The sequence below is a fragment of the Sylvia atricapilla genome, chromosome 27, assembly GCF_009819655.1.
Source record: "Sylvia atricapilla isolate bSylAtr1 chromosome 27, bSylAtr1.pri, whole genome shotgun sequence".
In the NCBI taxonomy this organism is placed as follows: Eukaryota; Metazoa; Chordata; class Aves; order Passeriformes; family Sylviidae; genus Sylvia; species Sylvia atricapilla.
The window spans coordinates 3,259,558-3,282,644 of NC_089166.1; the positions used below are offsets into that span (position 1 = coordinate 3,259,558).

General features: G+C 55.5%; 1 protein-coding gene across 1 annotated transcript in view; it reads left to right on the plus strand.

Annotated features, from left to right (window-relative positions):
* The window catches only part of WNT3 (Wnt family member 3), a 45,432-nt gene that overhangs the window by 17,232 nt on the left and 5,113 nt on the right, over nt 1-23,087 (plus strand). Inside the window, exon 2 of the mRNA XM_066336966.1 lies at nt 17,857-18,098. Within this exon, the coding sequence (XP_066193063.1) occupies nt 17,857-18,098 (242 nt within the window). The remainder of the gene's footprint in view (nt 1-17,856; nt 18,099-23,087) is intronic.

Consider the following 23,087-nt stretch of genomic DNA (forward strand, 5'->3'; position numbering starts at 1 on the left):
ATGGTTTTCAATTCTCATTGGCGCTTGTCCTGTCAGAGGAGTTTGGCTCCTCCACCCTCCCACACAATGCCAAGGTCTCTCCATGGGTTTTTATCCTGGCTGCAGAGTCCCAGCTCTCACAGCCTCTTTACATCAGATGCTCCAACCCAAAACCCCCTTTGCTCCTCCACCAGCTGTGCAGAGGTTTCACAGCCCACAGGCCATTGGAGAGATCTCTGTGATCCTCTCTAGTGCTCTTACCTGCCCCCAGAGTACTCAGCAATACTAAATGCTCACCTGACACTCTCCTCCAGCTCCACTCTTCCCAGTCTCTTCCTCTGGATCTGCTCCAGTCCAAGCAGAAGAGCCCCCAGAAGGGCCAACCCCACCTCATTCCCCTGCACACGTGTTTGGGTGTGCACAGCAGGAGCTGCTGGGGACACTGAGGGTGGCACCACCAACAGGGAGACCCAGATGCTCCCGGAGCATCCTCAATTCTCTTGGAGCCAGTCCCACCTGAGCACAGGCCATGGCATCCAAGGTTTCCAAAAGGGCTCCTCTGAGATGTTGTGGGCAGGCCAGGCTGGTTCCAGCCCCTCCCAGGCACTGCTGTGGCTGAGGGCTGTGTTCTGTGCCAGCCCCTGGGAGAAACGCCCCCGTGGCTTTTCCAACAGCCTGTGGCTTTGCTGCTCACCTCTTCAGAAGTTTCCTGTTCAAAAGGTGATGCACCTGCAGGTTGGTGCTTGCAGCCTCATCCTGCTCCAGTGGGGATGGAGAGTCAGGAAGGGATAATGGGATCCCAGGTTTGGGCTAATGGGATCCCCAGTTTGGGATAATGGGATCCCCAGTTTGAGGTCATGAAACACCCAGTGCCCAGCCCACATGTCCAGAGTGCAGTGCAAGAACCTCACAGGAGGGGAGCAGGGGAAACAGGGCACTGGATCATGTCCGAAAAGTGCAGATTTTCTCTATTTGTTACAAGGGGAGCCTGAGAGATGAGCTCAGGGGGAGGATTCCAGAACAAGGACACCAAAGTGAGGTTCCCTGAGCCACCTTTCAGTGTCAGTGGATGGATGAGGCACTGGTGTGGGTGGGTCTCTCCAGGCTCAAAACTTCCAATGGAAGAATGGGACATGACCTCCCAAATGTGCCTGTTCCCTGCAGGCTGGAGGAGGAGCCAGCACAAGCAGAGTTTGCAGTGAATTCTCCTTCCCTGAGCACACAGCCCCACTCTGGGCCACTGCTCCCTGAGTTGTGGGGTCACAGAACACTAACTGAGCTCCGGGGTCATCGCTGGTCTCTCAGCACAAGGCCCTGCCCAGAGCAGCCCCTGCCCATTGTGCTGGTCCCACTGTGCCCATGCCCTGCCTGTCCCAGGGAGCCCCAGGCTGGACATGGGGATCCCCCAGAGAGGGAAAACCACATCCCTCGACTTCCCAGCCTTGCTGCTGCGGGCCCAGGATGCAGCTGAACCTTTTGTCCTACATGGACACAACAGATTCCTGTTCCAGCTCTTTCCCACCAGGCTCCTCAAGTCCTTTTCTGCAAAGTGAGTTAGCCCCAAGCCTGTCCTGCTGCGTGGGGCCCTGCTCAGGGCCTTGCATCTGATTTTCTTGAGGTTCATGAGGTTCCTGGAGGTGTCTGAGGCCAGGCTGGATGGGACCTGCTCCAGTGGAAGGTGTCCCTTGGCAGGGGGTGGGACGAGATCATCTTGAGAGTCCTTCCCAACCCAACCCAGTCTGTGCTTCCATGGTCCTCCTCCTCTGATCCAAAGGGAGCTGCTGGCAGAGAGGGGAGGGGATTATCTCCTAATTATGCTGTGATTGGAATTCCTATGCTCAACATTTAACAACCAGACAATATCTTGATCTTCCTTCTGTGCTCGACACAAGCCTCTGAATTTAATTATTTTTTTAACTGTCAGGACTTTGGGACCCAACTAAGTTTTCCAGCCACAACCAGGCCACCTCTTGTGCTTCTTGGTGCCAGGTCCCTGCAAGAACCAACACCTTTGTGAAGAGCTGCAGTGATGTTGGCCACTGAGTCACACCTTGTTACTAGAGAAAGGGTTTCATTTGTTCAACAAGGAACATTCCTGAGGATCAGGCATTAATTTTGTTTTAGATAAGACCCTCCTCACTCAAAAAAAACCCCCAAAAGCCACAGGGATTTAGCACAGGTTACCCCTGTTCCCTGCCAAGGGTGTAATTCTGTCACAGTCCCTTGTCAGTTGTTGTGCCCAGGGATCTCCATCTGCCTGTGAGAAATGAATCTGAGCTTCTCTGACAGGAAAAAAAATACTAAAAAAATCCATGGATCTTTCTCAGATGCAGAGCACAGCAGGGCTGTGCTGAGTCCCAGATGCCTGCACAGCTCCCCCAGGGCCAAGGCCCTTCTCAGCACTCCTGGCTCCACGTGGGCTGTGAGGAACAAGAGGAGACAGCCAAGGTCCTGATCTGAGACACTGAATCTCCTCAAAGGGCTTTGCCCAGCTGGGAGAAGTTTAAAGCAGGAGGGCAAGAGAGTGTGCAGGGCAGGCTCCAGCTGGCCTGGGGTGACAGGAGAGGGGGAATGGTTTGACTGGATATTGGGAAGGAATTGTTCCCTGTGAGGGTGGGCAGGGCTGGCACAGGGTGCCCAGAGCAGCTGTGGCTGCCCCTGGATCCCTGAAGTGTCCAAGGCCAGGTTGGACAGGGTTTGGAGCAGCCTGGGACAGTGGGAGGTGTCCCTGCCCATGGCAGAGGTGGCACTGGATGGGCTTTGAGATCCCTTCCCACCTAAACCCTCCTGTGATTCTCTAATGCAGCTCTGGAAATGCCAGCCCAGGGCTGTGTCTGCACAGCAAATGGCCTCTGGTTGGGATGGGGAACTGGGGGAGGCAAAGGCTGGGCAGGAACCCTGTGAAAGGTCAATGAAACCACCCAGGTTTGGCCCAGGGACACTGAACTTAGGGTTCTGAGGATGCCACTGCCTCAGCCTCATGTACAGAAGGGTTCTGGGCCCTGGAGCAGAATTTGTTTCTGCTCCTGAGCCATCAGGACTGAAAACCAGGAAAAAGGTGCCCAGAAGATGGAGAGGGCAGGGCATGAAAGGGCAGCAGCATCCCCTGGGGGTTGGAGCAGCTCCCAGGTTTGTGTTTGCAGACTGGGGATGTTCCTGTGCTGTGAGCTGCAGACACAGCACTTGGGAAAGGTTTGAAGCTAATTTCTTTATAAAGCTTGTTTGGGTCACAAAAGGAATAGAGCAGTAGGGGAAAACATCAGCAGGGGACAGAGGAGTTTTCCTCAGTGCCTGTGGGTTCAAGGAATGCTGCAGCACCGTGAGCCATTGCTCTGGAGGGGTCAGCACAGCCCGTTTGGGGACCCTCTGTCCCTCCTCCAGCCCTGCCCAGTCCCTGCCCTGGGATCCCCGTGGGCTTTGCAGTTACCACAACGTTGTTTGAAATTGCTGAGCTGCCTGGGGCTCATGGTGTGCACAACTCCTGAGCCCTGCCATGTGTCCCTCCTGAAGGGCTCAGTGTTTTACCAAAGGCTGCTGGAGGACTTCAGCTTTGGTTGGAGAATATTGATATATTCAGGAATGTTGATAACAGTGATCCACCCCCTGCACAAGAGCTGGCTCCAGCTGCTGTGCCATCCTCCTCTGCTGCCCCTGCCAGCCCAGCACAACCCCCAGAGTGGGCTCTCCGTCCTCACGGGCACAGGGGACAGGAGGAAAATCCTCCTTGCAAAGGCAAGCAGGGCTGTGTGACCCCTGAGTGTGATCCCTTCACCCCAGGGTGAGCAATTCATTTGTCCTGGCTCAAACAGCTCCTTTCAGAAAGGCACAGGCTGGATTTGGAGACATTCTGTGTAAGAGAATCTGCAACAAGTGTTGGGCATTGGTCTTTTGCTTTGAGATTTGTGCCTTTGCACTCCACTGCTCTGAATTCCCACTCACCAGCTATTGTCCTGCCCTCTTCTGCTGGACAGAAAGTCTTAATCTTCCCCTTCTTCTCACTGTAACTAAATAATCTCTCAGAAGTCTTTCCAATAGACTGATCAAACTGTCAGCATAAGCCACTGCCTCAGCTCACTGCTATTGCTCCTTTGTCCCCGTCCCGTGTTTAACATCCCATTTACAACAAGGAGGAGGCTTAAACCACTCCAGTTCCTGCAGCAGTGGCTGCAGCATCCTGAGCCCCTGCCTGGGTGAGAGAGCACAGCCCCAGCCAGAGCTGCAGGAAGGAAACAGGACAGAACCATCCTGAACCTGTCCAGCAGGGAAACTGTGGGCAAATCCCAGAGCTGAGGAATCCAATCTCACAAACACCCTCCTGCCCCCTGGACACCCATCTCCCTTTGCTGAGTGAAGAGGTGGCTGCATCCCCCTGGAGGTGCCACTGAAGGAGGCAGAGACTCAGCCTGCCCCAGCTCCAGGGCTGTGACACATTCTGCCTGCTCTGGGAGGTGACATTTGTGCCCAGGCTGTGCCTCACAGCCCCGGACACCTCCCCAGCACCTCTGTCAGCATTTCCTGGGCTTTGCTCAGTGCCAGGGGATCATGGGGGCTTTTTGTGGCTGGCAGCTCAGCTTGGAGCTGGTCACTCCTCCCTCAGCTCATCCTGCCCCGTTGCTGGGGGAGAAGAGAGGTCCCTGCTTCCCCCAGCCCCCACCAGGAGAGCATTCCTGAAGGACCTGGTCCTCTGGCATCCTCCTGCCCTTCCAAAAGGCCTTCCCATGTCCCAAACACAATTCCAGCACCAAGAGATGGACTCTGCAGTCCAGGTGTCCTCTGGAGGTTTTACATTTCAGCCGAACTCAGATTTCCACCCAGAAGGGGTTTGATCCAGCAAGGTCAGGGTAACAACTCACCCTCTCAGAGGGCTCAGACTTGCAGCTCCAGCTCTCCTCTCTTTGCCCCTCCCTGCCAGGCATTCCCCAGGCAGGCAGTGCAGTCAGGAATGGCATCTGGCTGCTCCATCCCTGGAGGTGTTCAGGGACAGGCTGGAGGTGGCCCTGAGTGACCACAGGGGTGGTGACCTCCTTTCCCATGGCTGGGGCTTGGAACAGGAGGATCTTTAAGGTGCCTTCCAAGCCAAACCATCTCTGTGATCTCCTTGGATCAAAGCAAAAATTCCTTTGACTTCCCAAATCATCAGAACTCTGACTCAGCACCCCCAAACGCAGAGGCAGAGGCAGGGGAACACCTGGGGCTTGTGAGATACCCTGGTTTATTTTAATTTACTGCAGCCCAGCTGCCACCTGCACCCACATTTGTAAAACTACCAAATCGTGGCAGCAGAGATGTGGATGATGGGTGGTGGGTGCACACACAGGAGAGCAGCTCAGGCCATGCCCACAGGCCAAAAGGAGGCCAGGGGGGAAAAAAATTGAATAAAACAAGATTTATTTCAGTTCATGGGGCCAAAAACTCATCACAAACCTCCTGGGGGTCAGGCTTTGGTCGTCCTTCACCCAGTGAAGCTTTTCTGGAGTGTGGCACCTCCTCTGTACAATAACTGCATGGAGCAGAGTACCTGAGCCCCCTCAGTGCCTCCTTCTCTCCACCCCTCACTCAGGAACCTTCTCTGGGTCGCAGCACCTGGAGTTTAAAGGGGACAAGGGAACCCTGCCCAGTGACAGGGGGACAGGAGGTCCCTCCAGCTCAGTGCCAGCTTAGGAGGAAAGGGACAGAAATCTGTGTTCTCTGAAACCCTGATGCACCCAACACATCCTGGCACCCATTTCACCTCCCAAAAAACCTTCACCTCACTAAGACTCTTCTGCCCTTGGTCTGCACCTCTTTGCACTGGCAATATCTGCATTTCACTAAAATCTTCCACATCAAAGAAGTGAAACTTCTCTGGTAGCACTGATCCCTCCCAGGGCCCTCTCTGTCCCTGCCAGGCAGGAGCAGCACTTGGATGGTGTCACTGGAATTCAGGTGAATTGAACCATTTGGCCATTTCAGGGCTGGCTGTGGGTTTTCCATGGTCCTGTCTGAAGGAAGATGCTTCTCCCACTGGCAGGAGCCAACTGCAGCCCCTCAGAGCACACAGGACGTGAACCTGCCTCTGCAAACGGGCCAGAGTGGGAATCCTCAGTGTCCAACAGCAGCAGCCCCCTGGTGTGTGACCCTGGGCTGGTTTCTGCCTGCTGAAATGCAGTTTGCTCCTTTGCCTTGGCACAGAACTCGGGCACAGGCAGCTGCTGAGCCACAGCACGATTGTGCCAGGATTATTTCAGAGTTCCCACCAGTTCCTGTGTGTCTCTGCTGAGGGACGGGGGCTGCAGCCTCCACCCTCCTCCCAGGAGCTGTGTCCCCATCCTGCTCCTCCTCAGTGAAGTGACACTCCTGTTGGTGACCAGGGAGGGATGCTGCCCCTTCTCCCCCCAAATCCCATGACACCAAGTCACAGCAGTGCTCAGGGTCTGCAGTCCAACCCCCCCTGGGGCAGAGACATCCCCAGCACCCCCCCAGGGCAGCAGGGGCTGTGTCCAACTCAAACCCCCACGGATGAGATCCCCCTTCTTTGATCCACCTGGAAAGGGAATTTTCCCAATGCCCACCCTAAATTACCAGGCTGTGCTTCCAGTTGTTTCCCATCACCACCACATCTGGAACTGCCCCACAAGTGGTCGTGGGCTGTTGTTGGGCCCCTTCAGCCTCCTTTGCTGCCCACTGACCCTGCCCAGCCCTTCCTCCTCTCCTGGGACCCCTGAGCCACCCAACCCCGAGCACATGGTCACATCTCCTGGACAGTGTCCCCTCCTGCACATCGCTCTGGCTGCAGCATTCCCAGTGTGGGGCCACCAACACCGGTGGTGTGCTGAGCCCTCAGTGCCCCAGCCCAGCGAGCTGATGAGGAGCTCAGACTGATTTGGGCACCTTCAGCCCATTCGCCCACAGGAGCTGGGAGTGAACATTGGGGGAGGAAACAAATGACACAAAAAATCACATAATTCAGGAAGGTTTAGGAAACCTGCCCGTGGGGCAGTGTGGGGCTGTGTGGGGCTGTGTGGGGCAGTGTGGGGCAGTGTGGGGCTGTGTGGGGCACATTGGGGCAGTGTGGGGCAGTGTGGGGCAGTGTGGGGCAGTGTGGGGCAGTGTGGGGCTGTGTGGGGCACATTGGGGCAGTGTGGGGCAGTGTGGGGCAGGGCAGGGCTGTGTGGGACAGTGTGGGGCTCTGTGGGGCTCTGTGGGGCAGTGTGGGGCTGTGTGTGGGGCAGTGTGGGGCAGTGTGGGGCAGTGTGAGGCAGTGTGGGGCAGGGCAGGGCTGTGTGTGGGGCAGTGTGGGGCACAATGGGGCAGTGTGGGGCTGTGTGGGGCTTTCTGGGGCTGTGTGGAGCTGTGTGTGGGGCTGTGTGTGGGGCAGTGTGGGGCAGGGCAGTGTGGGGCAATGTGGGGCAGTGTGGGGCTGTGTGGGGCAGTGTGGGGCTGTGTGGGGCAGTGTGGGGCTGTGTGGGGCTGTGTGTGGGGCTGTGTGTGGGGCAGTGTGGGGCAGGGCAGTGTGGGGCAGTGTGGGGCAGTGTGGGGCAGTGTGGGGATGTGCGGGGCACATTGGGGCAGTGTGGGGCAGTGTGGGGCAGGGCAGGGCTCTGTGGGGCAGTGTGGGGCACATTGGGGCAGTGTGGGGCAGTGTGGGGCAGGGCAGGGCAGTGTGGGGCAGTGTGGGGCAGTGTGGGGCAGTGTGGGGCTGTGTGGGGCAGGGCAGGGCAGTGTGGGGCAGTGTGGGGCAGTGTGGGGCAGTGTGGGGCACATTGGGGCAGTGTGGGGCAGTGTGGGGCAGTGTGGGGCAGTGTGGGGCAGGGCAGGGCAGTGTGGGGCAGTGTGGGGCAGGGCAGGGCAGTGTGGGGCAGTGTGGGGCAGTGAGGGGCTGTGTGGGGGCACACTGGGGCAGTGTGGGGCAGTGTGGGGCAGGGCAGGGCAGTGTGGGGCAGTGTGGGGCTCTGTGGGGCTGTGTGGGGCAGTGTGGGGCAGTGTGGGGCAGTGTGGGGATGTGTGGGGCAGTGTGGGGCAGTGTGGGGCAGTGTGGGGCAGTGTGGGGCAGTGTGGGGATGTGTGGGGCAGTGTGGGGCAGTGTGGGGCAGTGTGGGGCAGTGTGGGGCAGGGCAGTGTGGGGCAGTGTGGGGCAGTGTGGGGCAGTGTGGGGCAGTGTGGGGCAGTGTGGGGCAGGGCAGTGTGGGGCTCGCAGGAGAAGCTGCAGTGGCTGTGCTCAGCGCTGCCAGGTGAAGGGGACACTCCTTGGGCAGCATCCCACGGCACGGAGAGCCGCTGGGTTTGGGGCTGTGGCCAGGAATGGCTGCGGGAGCAGAAAGAGCAAACGGGACGGGGTTTAACCCTGGGAGAGGAATTACTCTGACCACGGTGATGAACACACCCCTTGCAGCTCCACTCCCTTTTCTGCATTTACTCTTCTTCTAAACCCCAGAGCTCCCCCAAGCCTCTGGGGAAGAGCCCAGCCTCCCTCTGCTCAGGTGGGTTTTAGGCACTGCCGGCTCCAGGGCCCAGCAGAGGGGGATCCCAGGGTGCTCTGAGAATCCCTGGATCTCCCTTCCCGCCTCTCCCAGAGCACAGGGATCCCCGCAGCACTTTTTGCTCTGCCCAGACCCCAGGAGTGGTTCAGCAAACCCAGGAGCCACAAAGAGGCAGCCGCAGGTTTGGGGGGGATCCCGGTGGAGATTCTGGAGGAGCAGTGAGTCAGTTCTTACAGAAGCTGTGTCCTGAACCCAGGAGAGGGAACACGAGTGGGAACAGGAACCGTCCCCCCGAGGCAGAGCAGAGCAGCCTTCAGTGGGGAGACCCCTGGTTCCCAAAGCCTCTGTGTTGGCAGCTTTAGGAGATTCTGCCCCAGAATGACTGTCCCAGGACGTGGCCCTTGTTTGCACAGGGGCAGGTGGGGCTCAGCCAGGCTGAATTCACCCCCCACGTGCCCTGTGCCATCCCCACCCCGATGTGCTCAGGGCAGGACGATCCTGGGGCTGCTCCCCACGGCAGAGGCAGCCCAGCTGAGGGGTTTGGGCCTTTTTTAGCACCTCCTGCCATGTGAGCAGCAGTGATGGTCAGCAGCACTCAGGGCCTGGAGATGCAAAAGTGACACCAGTTCTTGGGTAGGTCACTGGGAGATTGAAGAAAACACATTTGCGGTTTAGACACAAAAATCTGCCCCAGCCAACCACGTGACTCCTACTGTCAGTTAGGCAACTACCTGATGATACAAGCCCTGAACAAATGCTTGGGGTTTGAGGGATGTGAGTGATGTCCTCCCCTGTGCCCCTCGTTGTCCCTAAGTCTCACTAAAACTGAAGGATCTGGGTGTATTTTTAAAGGGAAACAGGGAAACTCCACCCCAAAGACAACAGTGACTTTTTTTAGAGTGCAGGAAGAAGATAAAGCACAAGCAGATGCTCTTCTTTGGGAGGGTGACCTGCCATTACTGGGAGTCCTTTGGCAATTTTTTGAATGATTGACAGAGCAAAATGAGAAATACATAAATGCTGGTTATCATTCTCTGAGTGCAAACACTCACACTGAGCAGGGCAGCCTCCTCCCAACACTACCCTTGATGCTTCCATGAGCCTCACCCTGGATTTTCCCTGTTCTGGCTTTTCCTTTTCTGCTGCATCACTGCACCCCTAGACCTCCTTTTCATTGAGTCTTGCTGGAGTTAGACACTCAGAGTGAAAATAATCCATCCTCTGCCAGGCTGGCCACAGGGAGAGCCTCTTCCTGCCTCCCTGCCATCCCTCCATCCCTCCATCCCTCCATCCATCCCTCCATCCATCCCTCCATCCCTCCATCCATCCATCCATCCATCCCTCCATCCATCCCTCCATCCCTCCATCCATCCCTCCATCCATCCATCCATCCATCCATCCATCCATCCATCCATCCCTCCATCCATCCATCCATCCACCATCCATCCATCCCTCCATCCATCCCTCCATCCATCCATCCCTCCATCCATCCATCCATCCATCCATCCCTCCATCCCTCCATCCATCCATCCATCCATCCCTCCATCCCTCCATCCCTCCATCCATCCATCCATCCATCCATCCATCCATCCATCCATCCATCCATCCCTCCATCCCTCCATCCCTCCATCCCTCCATCCATCCATCCCTCCATCCATCCCTCCATCCATCCATCCATCCCTCCATCCATCCATCCATCCATCCATCCACCATCCATCCATCCCTCCATCCATCCCTCCATCCCTCCCTCCACCCATCCATCCCTCCATCCATCCATCCATCCCTCCATCCATCCATCCATCCATCCATCCATCCATCCATCCATCCATCCCTCCATCCCTCCATCCATCCATCCATCCCTCCATCCATCCATCCATCCATCCATCCATCCATCCATCCATCCCTCCATCCATCCATCCATCCATCCATCCATCCATCCATCCATCCCTCCATCCATCCATCCATCCCTCCATCCATCCATCCATCCATCCATCCATCCATCCCTCCATCCCTCCATCCCTCCATCCCTCCATCCCTCCATCCATCCTCCATCCCTCCATCCATCCATCCATCCCTCCATCCATCCATCCATCCATCCATCCATCCATCCATCCATCCATCCCTCCATCCCTCCATCCCTCCATCCATCCATCCCTCCATCCATCCATCCATCCCTCCATCCATCCATCCATCCCTCCATCCATCCATCCACCCCTCCATCCATCCCTCCATCCATCCATCCATCCATCCATCCATCCATCCATCCATCCATCCATCCATCCATCCACCATCCATCCATCCCTCCATCCCTCCATCCATCCATCCATCCATCCATCCATCCCTCCATCCATCCATCCATCCATCCATCCACCATCCATCCATCCCTCCATCCCTCCATCCATCCAAACGCCCAGCTGAGGGTGGCCTGTCCCAGCCCAGCCCCTCTGCAGCCAGGCACAGCCAGGGCTGAGCCCACTGATCCCACCTCCAGCTCCCCTTGCTGCCCGCCCACGCCCCACTCCACTTGCCCATCTCAGGTGACCTTGAGGCAATTTTGGTGATGCCAGCACTGCTCACAAACCCCCTTTTCCCACCCATTCCACACAGCTTCCCTTGCCAAGGTGTGCTGGTCCCTCCCAGCACCCAGAGCAGACTGCAGAGCGAGTTTGTCCTGCTCTGTGCCCAGCAGGTCCAGGGCTGAGCTGGTGTCCTGCAGCCCAGGTTCCCCCAGCTCCAGCTTCCCACTGAACATCGGCAGATGACAAGTCACTGCTGCCTCTCTGTGACCTGAGAGCTCCTCAGCAGCCATCCCTGCACCTCTTGCAGGGGATAGTTCATTATTTGTCACCATTCCCAGGCCACACAGTGCCTGGGGAGGATGGGAAACACTCACAGCGAGGCCAGGAGAGCTTAGAGTGGATCAACTGCTGCCAACTGCAGCACCAGCTCCTGCAGGATCCACAGAGAGCCCCTAAAATTCCCTCCTGAGTGACACAGTCCTGCACTGCCCTGCTGGAGAGCCCCCTGAGCCAGTGCCCCTCTCCAGGGCTGCCTTGGCCGTGTCCCCTGTAAGCCTGGCTTTGCTGAGCTTTGCTGCCTCTGTACCTGCAGTGCAGGGGGCAGCTCACAGGGACAGAGATGCTCCCTCCAGAACAGGCAGAGCTTTTGGGACCCTGACAACATGACAAGAATCTTGGCTTTACTGAGACCAGTTTTCTCTGTGTGCAGATGTGAGGCTTTTCATCAGACTGAGTGCAGATTTAGTCTGGGATGTGTTTCAGCAGCTGCTTCAACATCAGGGTTATTAGAGGCTGAAATAAATCAGCAGCAGCCTGTTCCTCCAATTCCTCACACCTGGAGTTGCCTCTCCGCAGCATTTCTTTGTAACACCCCTTTTTTGGCCACATCTGGGCCATCATCACTCTGCCCCCTCAGAACAGAAGCACCCAGAGGTGCATCCCCAGCTCCTCTGGGCCCAGCAGGGCACACGTGTCCAACCCTTGTGTTGGCATTAGGGTGTCCCCTCCATGTGCTTCCCCCTGGTCTCCTGCTGGGAATAACCAACATTTCTCTGCAAATGGAGCAGGTTGCCAAATTTCTGACCAGCTGCTGCCCCTGAGCAACGTGGGCCAACCCTGCCTGGTCCTGGCAGTGTCCTGGGAATGTGCCCCTGTGGCAGTGTCCTGGGAATGGGGCCCTGTGGCACTGGAGAGGCAGCACCCTGTGCATGGACAATAAGCGAAAGTCACCCAGGACTCAGAGGAATTGCAATACCCTGAGCTGAGGAGAGCTCTCAGAGTGATGGTTAAATTATTTCCAAGCAGCCACAAGTTTGGGAAGTGATTTCTAGAGGGACTTTTGCCTTTGTGAAGTGTTTCAAATATTCTGACCATTCTAGTGACTATATTAAGGGAGAATTTTAATGGGACACTGTGTGGCCTTGTGGGTGCCAAATGTCCAGATCCTACAACTCCTGCACACTCTGAACGAGGTCATTTTCAAACACACCAATTGGAAAGAGAATTCTCTGATTCAAGGGGTCACACTGGGGTGTAAAATCTATGGATTTTAATTGTCCCAGGACGATTAAACATTAAAACCCCACATCCCATTCCTGCCCTCACCCTTGGCTGGGCCATCAGCCTCTAATGCTCAGGCAGCTGAAATCCTTTTTAAAAGTGAATTTTTAGTCTGGTTTTTTGACCCCCAAGGACTGCAGAGTTGGGTGGGGAGTCTGTGGTGACACAAGTGCCCCCTCTATGGAAAAGCTCCAACCTCCAGACATGCTCAGAGGGGGATTCCTGAGTGAAAAGCTGATATCCAGTCCCTCTCCTCATTGGAATTCTGTCGTGTTTTGTCTGTTCTCCACAGTCAGTCAAGGCTGACATTTCCCCCCTCAGATGTGAGCATCCATTGCATGCTTTGACTTGCAAAACTTTTCCTGCTGCTGCTCTTGATCTTCGGGCAAACCCAAGAATTTGTGTGTTCCCCTGCCCACAAAGGAGAGGGGAATCAGCAAAGTAGCAGAATTAAAAGGGGTGAATGTTACAGCAGGTGTGAGGCAGAGAAAGAGCCAGGCTGGAAACTGCTGCTCCCAACACGACCCAGGCCAGAGGCCAGGATGCACCAGTGCCACTGCTTGAAGCAGAAACATTGGCCAGAACTGGAAAACACCAAACACATCTCAAATCTGTGCAAGAAAAGCCCCACCGGGCAGGGACGGGTTTTCCCAAAGGCAGCAGGTGGCAAACAAGATTCCAGCTGTGAGCTGGGTTCTCCCTGCTCCTTCCCAGCTTTCTCAGTGCTGTGTGAGAACCTCAGGGATCAACCTGAGGCACTGATGGATGTCAGAGAGCCAAGCAGGACCATGTTGGTATTGTAACTCTGTGCTGCAGGGACCTGAGCTTCTGTGGGAGGAAACAGCTCCTGTCCGGAGCAGCTGTGGCCACCCCTGGATCCCTGGGAGTGTCCAAGGCCAGGCTGGACAGGGTTTGGAGCCAACTGGGACAGTGGGAGGTGTCCCTGCCCATGGCAGGGGTGGCACTGGATGGGCTTTAAGGTTCATTTCAACCCAAACCATTCTGAGATTCTGAGATCCTGCTTTCAAAGAGTTTCATTGGAGCTCCTGGGAGCTCTCAGTGAGTGCTGCTGGCCATGGCTCTGGAGGAATTCAGGGAGAGCAGGAGCCCCCATGACCAACAGCACCCTCTGTGCACCCCTTATGGCCCTGGATCTGCTGGTGGATCCCCTGGTGTGCTGGAGGCTCCAGTGAGGAAATGTAAAACCATTCTAACAGTTCTGTCAGGGCAGGTGGCACAGAGGGGCCCAGAGTCCCTGGAGCTTGTCCCCATTTGTGCAGCAGATCCCACAGGGGGCAAGGGAGAACAGCAGTGCAGGGAGTGCTCCATGGGACAAGATGTGCCTTGGTGACAGCCCAGAGCTCTCCTGCACGGGGCTGGAGCTGTCCTGGTGTGGGGAGGGGAAAAAGAGTTCTTCAAATTTGTCTGTTCAGCAGCTGGCTCCAGAGCCAGGAAACACTCCCAGAGCAGCACATCCACAGAACTCACAGAGTCTCTGGGTTGGAAGAGACCTTCAAGACCATTGAGTCCAACCCAGCCCCACACCTCAACTAAACCACGGCACCCAGTGCCACATCCAGGCTTTCCTTAAACACACCCAGGGATGGTGACTCCACCACCTCCCCAGGCAGACCATCCCAGTACTTCCTCATTCTTTCAGTAAAATCTTTTCCTTATTATCCAACCTAAATTTTCCCTTTGTGCAGCTCGATCCCAGAAAGGTTCTCCCTCATTTCACAGAAAAAAGCTGCAGCTCTGAGCTCAGGCAGCCAGAGGTGCTGTCCCCCACCGCAGGAGGCTGAGCACCCTCCTCACACCAATGTCAGCATTTCCCAGGGCTGAGGGAATCCCTGTCCAGCTCCAGAGCTCCAAGAGCTCCCAGGGCTCATTACAGACAGCAGCAGGTTATGGGATTGCAGAAGAAAGAGAAAGGAGTGACCCCAGCAGATTGTTGCCCAGGATGCAGGGTCCCCTCCTGGCCCTTTGCTTGTCTTTTACCATGAAACTGTGAGAGCACAGGTGAGCACACCCAATGCCCAGTCCAGCCCCTGCCCTGCACACACCGCAGAGGACAGACAAACCCCTTCCCAGTGTGAGCAGCCCGTGGCACACTGAGTCCAGTCCTGAGTGCCCCCAGCACTGCAGCCTCCAGGGAGGGAGGAAGAAATGTCCCAGAACCTTTTGTACTCCTTGGCAGCGATTCTGCCCTAAATGCTGCTTTTCATGTGTCCAGGAGCAGTTCTGACCTGGCCAAATCCTGCTATTTCCCAACACTGCTGGCTCTAATCTCCCTGGGTACCAGGTGCCTTTCCATGCCAATGGAAGATGAGGTTCTGGCCAGCTCTGCAGGGAGGATGGAGATGGGTGTGGGCACAGCACCCTCCAGGCTGGAGACGGAAGACAGAGTCACCTCTCCAAGGATGGAAGGATTCAGCCACGAGCAGCCACAGAAGGAGGAGCTGCCCAAGACCATTCCCTGCTGAGGCTTCCAGAGCTCATCCCAGACCATGGAAGGCCAGAAATTCAGCTGACAGCTGCTGGATCCACAGCCCTGCTGTGCCTGGCGCCATCGAGGGGGACAAAGGGGTCCCTGGCCTGGCAGAGTGGGAAGGGATTAGGCAGAGGACAAGCAAAGGGGTTTCCCCTGTGTTTGCCACTCCTGCTCCTCGTGCTGTGCCCTGCTCTCCCACAGACACACAGCCAACCCTTCATCCATCCCCTCAGTCCATGGGAGCCAGAGCAGTGTGGGCTCAGGCAGCCAGGAGGGACCCTGAGAGCAAGAGAGGGAGATGTGGGTCTGTCAGTCCTGCACGGGCCAGCCTCAGAGATGTCTGTGCCTCAAAAATGGTTCTTGTCTCCATCTCTCAAATTCACCTGTGACACTTCCTCTGCTTATGTGCTTCCTTCATCCCCATGAGCTGTTGTAAGTTTAACTCCTGTGATTTAGATTTTACTCTGGTGATGGAGATTTTAGATTTAACATCTTTTGTGAGACACAAGATTTGCCCCTGGGATCTCAAATCTGGATTCCGAAGGTTTTGTTTCATCTTCACATCTCAGCTCCTCTGTAGGGAAACCATTGGCCCATGGGACCCCTCAGCCACAGCTCCTGACTTGTGTGTCTTCCCAGCACTCCTGGGGAGATCTGGGTGATGCGACAAGAGGAATGAAGTTTTTACAACTAAGATTTTATAATTAAGCTATAGCTATAAAAATATAGTTACATATAGCAGTGAGGAAATCCCAGGTTCACTGCCATGGGAATGAAGATGCCAATGAGGTGATGGCTGGAGAGAAGGTGCTGCCTGTTCACTGCCTCACTGGGGCAGAGTCTGTTCCTTGGGGCTCACCACTGACCCCAGCAGTGCTGAGCCCCCATCCCGTGGGATGGAAGCACAGAGCAGCTCCGGGAGCCAGTCCCAGTGCACTGTCCCTTGTGCTGCTGCCTCCCAGCCACACCTGGCTGCCTCCACGTGTCCCGTCCAAGGGAGGGAGATGTGAGGCCTCAGGCAGGTGCCCAGGGGGCAGAGAGTTGCAGGAGAAAGAGGGAGCAGGAGCTGTGACAGAAGACAGCACTGGGGCAGGAGGAGAAATCGGGTTCTCTCATTCAGTGTCTCCAGCAGACACATTTCTCCTGAGCAGGTACCCTGGGATTCCTTTACATCCTTAAGATCATTCATGAGTAATTAAATCAATAACTGATGCCAGCTCAGCATCCAGCCTGAGCCCCCAGCCTGGAGGAGCAGCTCTGGGTAAGGACAGTCCCCCAGGTGTCCCATAAAGTGATGGCATCTCTGTCCTTGGAGGAGTTCAAACTGGGGAAGGACAAGGCCCTGAGGAGCCAAATGTAACCTGGAAGCCAGCCCTGCTCTGAGCCCTCCTGAGGCTCTCCCAGCCTGGGTTACCCAAGGACACAAATGACTGGTTTATTCCCACACTGTCTCCAGGGAGAAGCACAAATGAGTGGGAGAAGTGGTTTGGTACCACATGTGGTTGGAATGTGCCTCAGTGGAGAGAAGGAATGGGCTGAACTCCAGCCAAGGGACCTGGGGAAAACCCACCTGGGAGGAAACAGCCCCCTGCACTTGCCAGGGCTGGGGCCAAGCAGCAAAGAGTGCAGAGCAACACCTGAGTGTGCTGCTGGACCAGAACCTGCCTGTGGAGCAGCCACGGGACACTGCAGGACAGAGAGACACCAGGGACAGCAGGGAGAGGGAGCAGATCCTGGGGCCTCCTCAGCTCTTGCACGTGGACTCCCAGTAGTAGAGAATCAAAGGATCAGAGAATCTCCTGAGTGGGAAGAGACCCAACAAGGATCATCCAGGCCAACTCCTGGCCCTGCTCAGGACACCCCAACAATCCCACCACGGGCTGGGAACACACTGAGTCAAAACTCTTTCTTATTTGCCCACAGTGGTACCCGCACAGTGAGGTCACTACTCAGAGCTCATGATGGTCACAGTGGCACAGAACTGCTGCTCACACACTCTGAAGTCACCTTCTGCAGGGACATCTCAGGCTGGGCCAGGCTGTCCCTGCTCCTGTGCAATAGCAGATGTCTCAGTGCTTCCTTAGGCACTGTGTCCTCACCCTTCAGTGACAATTTCTGGTCAAATAAACAATTTGCTTCACTATTCTCACAATTTGATGCTGGGCCACTGGCAGCTCCTTGGAACAGTAGAAAGGATTCTCTCAAATCTGTCTTGCACCTTCCCCAGCTCACAGCTGCTCCTTGAGCCTCGTGTCCATCCAGGTGGAACTGGGGGGGTTCAGTCTCTGCCAGAGCCACCTGCAGGGGTGTCCAGCCAGCCTGGAACAGTGGCACTGACACATCTGACCCCAGATCAGCCCCTGTCCAGGGTTAGGGTTATCCAGGAATGCTGATCCCTCAGCTGGTGAATGTGGCAGTGGACATGGCACTTTCCACCTTGGCCACAGCTGAGCAACTCTCCTGTCAGTTCTCCTGACAGCTGAGAGATCCCAGGGTATTCCAGGGGTTGCTGCCCTGGGTGCAGTCCCTGGCAGTCCCTGGGTGCAGATCCTCCTGCCCCTTGGGCAGCTCTCAGGTGCTTTGGAGTACCTGGAATGGCTCCATGCAGAGCTGAGTCCCTGTGTGCCCCCAGAGGTGTCCCAGCTGTGACAGCCCTTCCCACAGCAGCACCATCAGCAGCAGCTCTCCTGTTCCCTTGGCAAATCCCTTTGTCCCCCTGAGCTCTCAGCTCATCCAAGCCCCTCTGGGCGCGGTGGGAGCAGGCGTGGGGTTCTCAGTGGCAGCAGGACAGGGCATGGCCAGGCAGGAGGGAGTCCCCAGCCCTGACGCTGTCCCCTGTGCCCTGCAGGTCCCTGGCCCTGGGCCAGCAGTACAGCTCCCTGGGGTCCCAGCCCATCCTCTGCGGCTCCATCCCCGGCCTGGTCCCGAAGCAGCTCCGCTTCTGCCGCAACTACATCGAGATCATGCCCAGCGTGGCCGAGGGGGTCAAGTTGGGCATCCAGGAGTGCCAGCACCAGTTCCGGGGCCGCCGCTGGAACTGCACCACCATCGATGACAGCCTGGCCATCTTCGGGCCCGTCCTGGACAAAGGTAACCCCGGGGGCTGGGGCAGAGCTGGCACAGCCCCACGGGGCTCTGGCTACACCAGGATTGTCCCACTGGGAACACCTCAGGGAAAGGGGCTGATGTGTCAGTGTTCAACCCTGAGTTCTCCAGTTTTGTTTTTTCCCCAAGTTTTCGGTGTGTTCCATCACAAGGGGTAATGAGGGAAAGGTCTGTTCCCATGCCAGGAGTCAGAAGGGCCAGGGAGGACACAAAGCACAGGATGGGGAAGGTTTAGCCCAAAGCATTCTCACATGGTCTGGAATTGTGGGCTCCATCTCCCTGTCCAGGACATGCAACATGTCCAAACTGGCTCCGGAAGACCCGTGGGAAAAGCCAAAGAGAGGGGATGTGGTTGAGCTCCTTGGGATCAAGGCAGAGCCACTGAAACACAAACTGCCCATCCCAGGAGGTCCCTGGGCTCATGTTTCCCCAGCACTGAGGAATCGTGGTTGAAATCCATGATCCTGACCAGGCTTAGTTCAATGAATCTTTTTTTCAGTGGGATTTCGATGAATCTTTTCACAAATGAGCCCGAAGAGCAAGGAACAAGGAGATATTGTAAACTCATTTTCTTCTCCTCTGTCCAAACCCCTCTTCATCCCCAGCTACTGAAATGCTGCCTTTCCAGACCCCCTGGCACAGATCAGGCACTGGAGCATGGATGAGGCACCATAAAATTGGGATTCCCAGTGAAATCATGGGGCATTACTCTGGAAAAATCAAAAAGGACCCCAAAACAGCCTGGAAGGAGGTGCTGGAGGGGCAAATCATAGAATCACAAAGTTCCCTGAGTTTGAAGGGACCCAAAGGATCATCCAGTGCAGCCCCTGGCCCTGCACAGACCCCCATCAGCAATCCCACCCTGGGCACCCCTGAGAGCTCCTGCAGCTCTGGCAGCCTCGGGCTGGGACCATTCCCTGGGAGCCTGGGCAGTGCCCAGCACCTCTGGGGGAAGGACCTTTCCCTGACACCCAACCTGACCCCCCCAGCAGAGCTCCACGATAACCTGTCCCACATCTCAGATGTCCCAGAGCCCAGATTAAAAGTCATTCCCACAAAACTGAACCAAGTGGTGGATTAAAAACTCCCAGTGGATAAAAATCTGTGGTTTCTCCACCCTGTCCTATGGATTCTGTTCGCTCTGTGCCACACTCAGCACAAGGGACATGCAGAGGTAATATCTTGGTTTCACAGCTTTGTCAACACAGCTAAAACCATTTCCCCCTCGTCTTCCTGGGCGTTGACATCACTGGGTCCCTGCAGCCCAAAATCTCTTTATTGAACAGACATTATTGTTTCCAGTGATGCTTTGGAAATGGGAATTTTATGGTACAGACATCAAGAAACTGGAGAAATTGGGGTGAGAGCAGGACTTTGGACTATTTCCCAATAGTCTCCTGGAGAATGTAGAACTTCTGGTGAATCTTTCTTAGAAAGCTCCAATATTCTGCAAAGAAACAGTTCCTGAAACCTTTTTTTCAAGTTTCAGCCTCTCAGTAAGGGTAGGTATTGTTTCAGATCCCTGAAATGTCAGTCGAGTATTTCAGTGAAAATCATTCTTTTGTGTTAACATGGGATTCTTTGCAGGAACCAGGATTGTAAAGTCTTATTAGAGCACTAATAGGCACCATGAGATTCATTTCCCTCTGTTGTGCCAGGGTGTATTTTGGGGTAGCTCCTTTATTTACTACCAAATAACTTGTCAGCAGGGCTCAACACACTCTAATTTGCTGCCTAATAAAAGCCTGTCCTAAATTTCAGCACTTAAAAGATCAGAAAGTTTTAATTTTCTTAAGAGAACTGTCATTAAAAAAAACTGTCATAAAAATTCTAAACACGTTATGAAAGAACTGTTCAGGCATTGAGACACTGAAAATCTCTCACCACCATTTCTGTCAGCGGGAAAGCACTTAAAGGTTCGATTTGAACCATCCTCCCCGTAATGAGCAAACTGAACTTTGAATCTGTGGAGAATATTTTAAGATTCTTTCGGCTGCAGGGACTCGAGCAAAGCCTCATGTGTGGACTTGCCTCAGCATCTCCACGCACTGACAAGGTAAAATATCACCCAGAGTTCTGAAACCCTTCTGACAGATGGAGAAAAATGAGTGAGCACGTTGGATCTTCAGCTTTCCCAACCCCACGGTGACGCATCTCCAGACAGCGCTGCCAGGCTCCCAGAGTGTGTTTATCCTGCTGTCTCACTAACCTGTAAGTGGAGCAGTTAAAAATAAACAGCATCATCTGCAAAGAAGGACACATCAAAGCCCAGCCCATCTGATCGTGGGGATTATTCACATTTTTGAACTGTGCTCGTGTCTTTTTCCCTGCTGCCTTCAAAATTAATGAGCGGATTCAGGATGGGGCTGGTGTCACTGTGTGGCAGTGAGGAACACAGGGAGCCTTTGAGATTCCCAGAGTCTGCAGCAGAGAAGTCACAGAGAAAACCAGAACATTTCCAGGCACAGCTTCCTGAGCTGAGGGAAGAGATCAGGTTGGTGACAAAAGTGAGGGAACCTGTCAGCTGTGAGGAGTGTGGGACCAGCCCTGCTCACCACTGGCAAGGGCTGCTGGACACTCCTGGGCCTTCAGAGAGTCATGGAATGGTCTGAGGTGGAAGGGACCTTCTAAAGATCCTCTTGTCCAACTCAGCTGCTTCCTTAGACACAGCAACAAGAGTCACAGACTGGTTTGGGTTGGACAAAGCCCACCCAGTGTCACCTCTGCCACGGGCAGGGACACCTCCCACTGTCCCACGCTGCTCCAAGCCCCATCCAGCCTGACCTTGGGCACTGCCAGGGATCCAGGGGCAGCCACAGCTGCTCTGGGCACCCTGTGCCAGCCCTGCCCACCCTGCCAGGGAACAATTCCTGCCCAATCCCCCATCCAGCCCTGCCCTCTGGCAGTGGGAAGCCATTCCCTGTGTCCTGTCCCTCCAGCCCTTGTCCCAAGTCCCTCTCCAGCTGTCTTGGAGCCCTTTAGGTGGTCCTCAAACCAAGAGTTTTGAGCCCATAATCTGGATCCTGTGGCCAGCCCTGGCCATGTTCCCTTTTTCCTGACTTCCAGCACACTCAGGGCTGCAGCCCCACAAACCAAAACCAAGCCCCAAACCAGACAATCCCTGTCACAGCTCACACGCTGCATTTGGCCAACAAAGGGTCAGGGTTTCACCTCTGGCAAACACCTGGATGAAATCCCCCCTCAGTATTAACTTGGTTAATCTCAGCTGCTGCTCCCTCAGGTGGATTGAGGCTATTTTGGAAAAACTTCAAAGGTGCAGTTCTCACTACAACAGCATCAAAAATCATTTCTAATAGAGCCTGAAAAGAAACTGGGGATCATTTCATTTTGAAGGAGCTGCAGATGTTAACCATGGTCACTTCCATTGAAGGAGAGCTCTGTGCAGAGCAGCACACGGTGGGAGGGCTCAGCTGAGCCGTGGCACAGGAGTCTGAACCTTCCTGCTCCTCCTGGGACATCCTCCAGGCTTTGAGCCTTGCCCAGTGTGGGAGCACAGGGCTGCCCTCCCTGAAACACCCAAGGGATTCCTTCCTCCAGGTCTCCCCAGAGCCTCCCCTCCCATCCCTGTGTCACTTCCCTCCCCAGTGTCACCCACAGCTCCAGCCTCTCCTCCTGCAGCCCCTGGCAGGGCAAAGAACACCAAAGGCACCTCAGGGAAAGCCCAGGGCACTGAAAGCCTTTGGGAGCTGCTGAACCACAGCCCTGGTGAGGCTCTGCCCTCGCCCACCCGGGTTTCTCCACATTTCCATCCCAGATTCAGACTCACAGGGTTTTGGCTGCTGCATCTGCCCAGCCTTTGGCTTCCTAAGGCCTCTGATGATGTTCCTGCAAGGAAGGGCAGGCTGGGAGAGCTTGGGGTGTTCACTTGGAGAGGAGAAAGATTTGGGGAGACCTTAGAGCCCTTTCCAGCACCTAAAAGGGCTCCAGGAGAGCTGCAGAGGGACTGGGGACAAGAATCTATAAGTGACAGGACACAGGGAATGGCTTTCCACTGCCAGAGGGCAGGGCTGGATGGGATATTCGGCAGGAATTGTTCCCTGGGAGGGTGGCAAGGCTCTGGCAAAGCTGTGGCTGCCCCTGGATCCCTGAAATTGTCCAAGGCCAGGTTGGAAACTGGGGCTTGGAGCAGCCTGGGACAGTGGAAGGTGTCCCTGCCCAGGGGTGGGATGGGCTGGTCTTTAAGGTCCCTCCCAACCCAAACTGTTCTGTAGTTCTATGGTTCTATGATTTTACGTTTTCTTTTTTTCATGTCTTATTTTCTAACCTGGGCCTTGGAAAAAAAAAAAAAAAAAAAAAAAAAAAAAAAAAAAAAAAAAAAAAAAAAAAAAAAAAAAAAGCCACCAAAAACCAGCCCCTGAATGTGGGGTAAGATCATGTTTTTACAAGCAGATTCCCCAGGATGATTTATACTGCAGGTGTGCAGTCTGGGATAAGGAGGGAAGAAAAACCTGCTTTCCCCCCTCCCTCCTTTCCCTTTTCTTTGTAAAATAAGGTCAGTTCTTATCTAAAGCCAATGGCTCTTCCAGCCGAGTCCTGCCCAAAGCCGGGGCTGAGCCAGCAGCCACACGTTGCTCTGGGGGGAAGCAGTGGCCATTCCCTGGGTAGTGCTGAAATCCCTGGTTTTGGTTAAAGACAGAACCGGCTGGGAGCGCCCGGGGCAGGAACGCCCCAGGGGCACCTGGAGAGCGGCTCCTGCTCCTGGGGACGAGGGCAGGGATCCGCGACCTGCCGGAGCTTGGCAGGAGCCTTTGCAGGCTCACACCTGTCCCCGGTCCTGCTGCCCCTGTCCCCTCACCCCTCGCCGCTCTCCTGCTGCAGGGAAGCGCCGCCGATGCTCCGGGAAGATGCTCCCGAGGCACCGGGCAGCGCGACCCCGGCCGGGGCAGGTGCAGCGGAGGCAGCTGGGCCCGGGCCGCCTTCGGGGGTCCCCGTGAGCTGGGCTAAGCCCCTGAC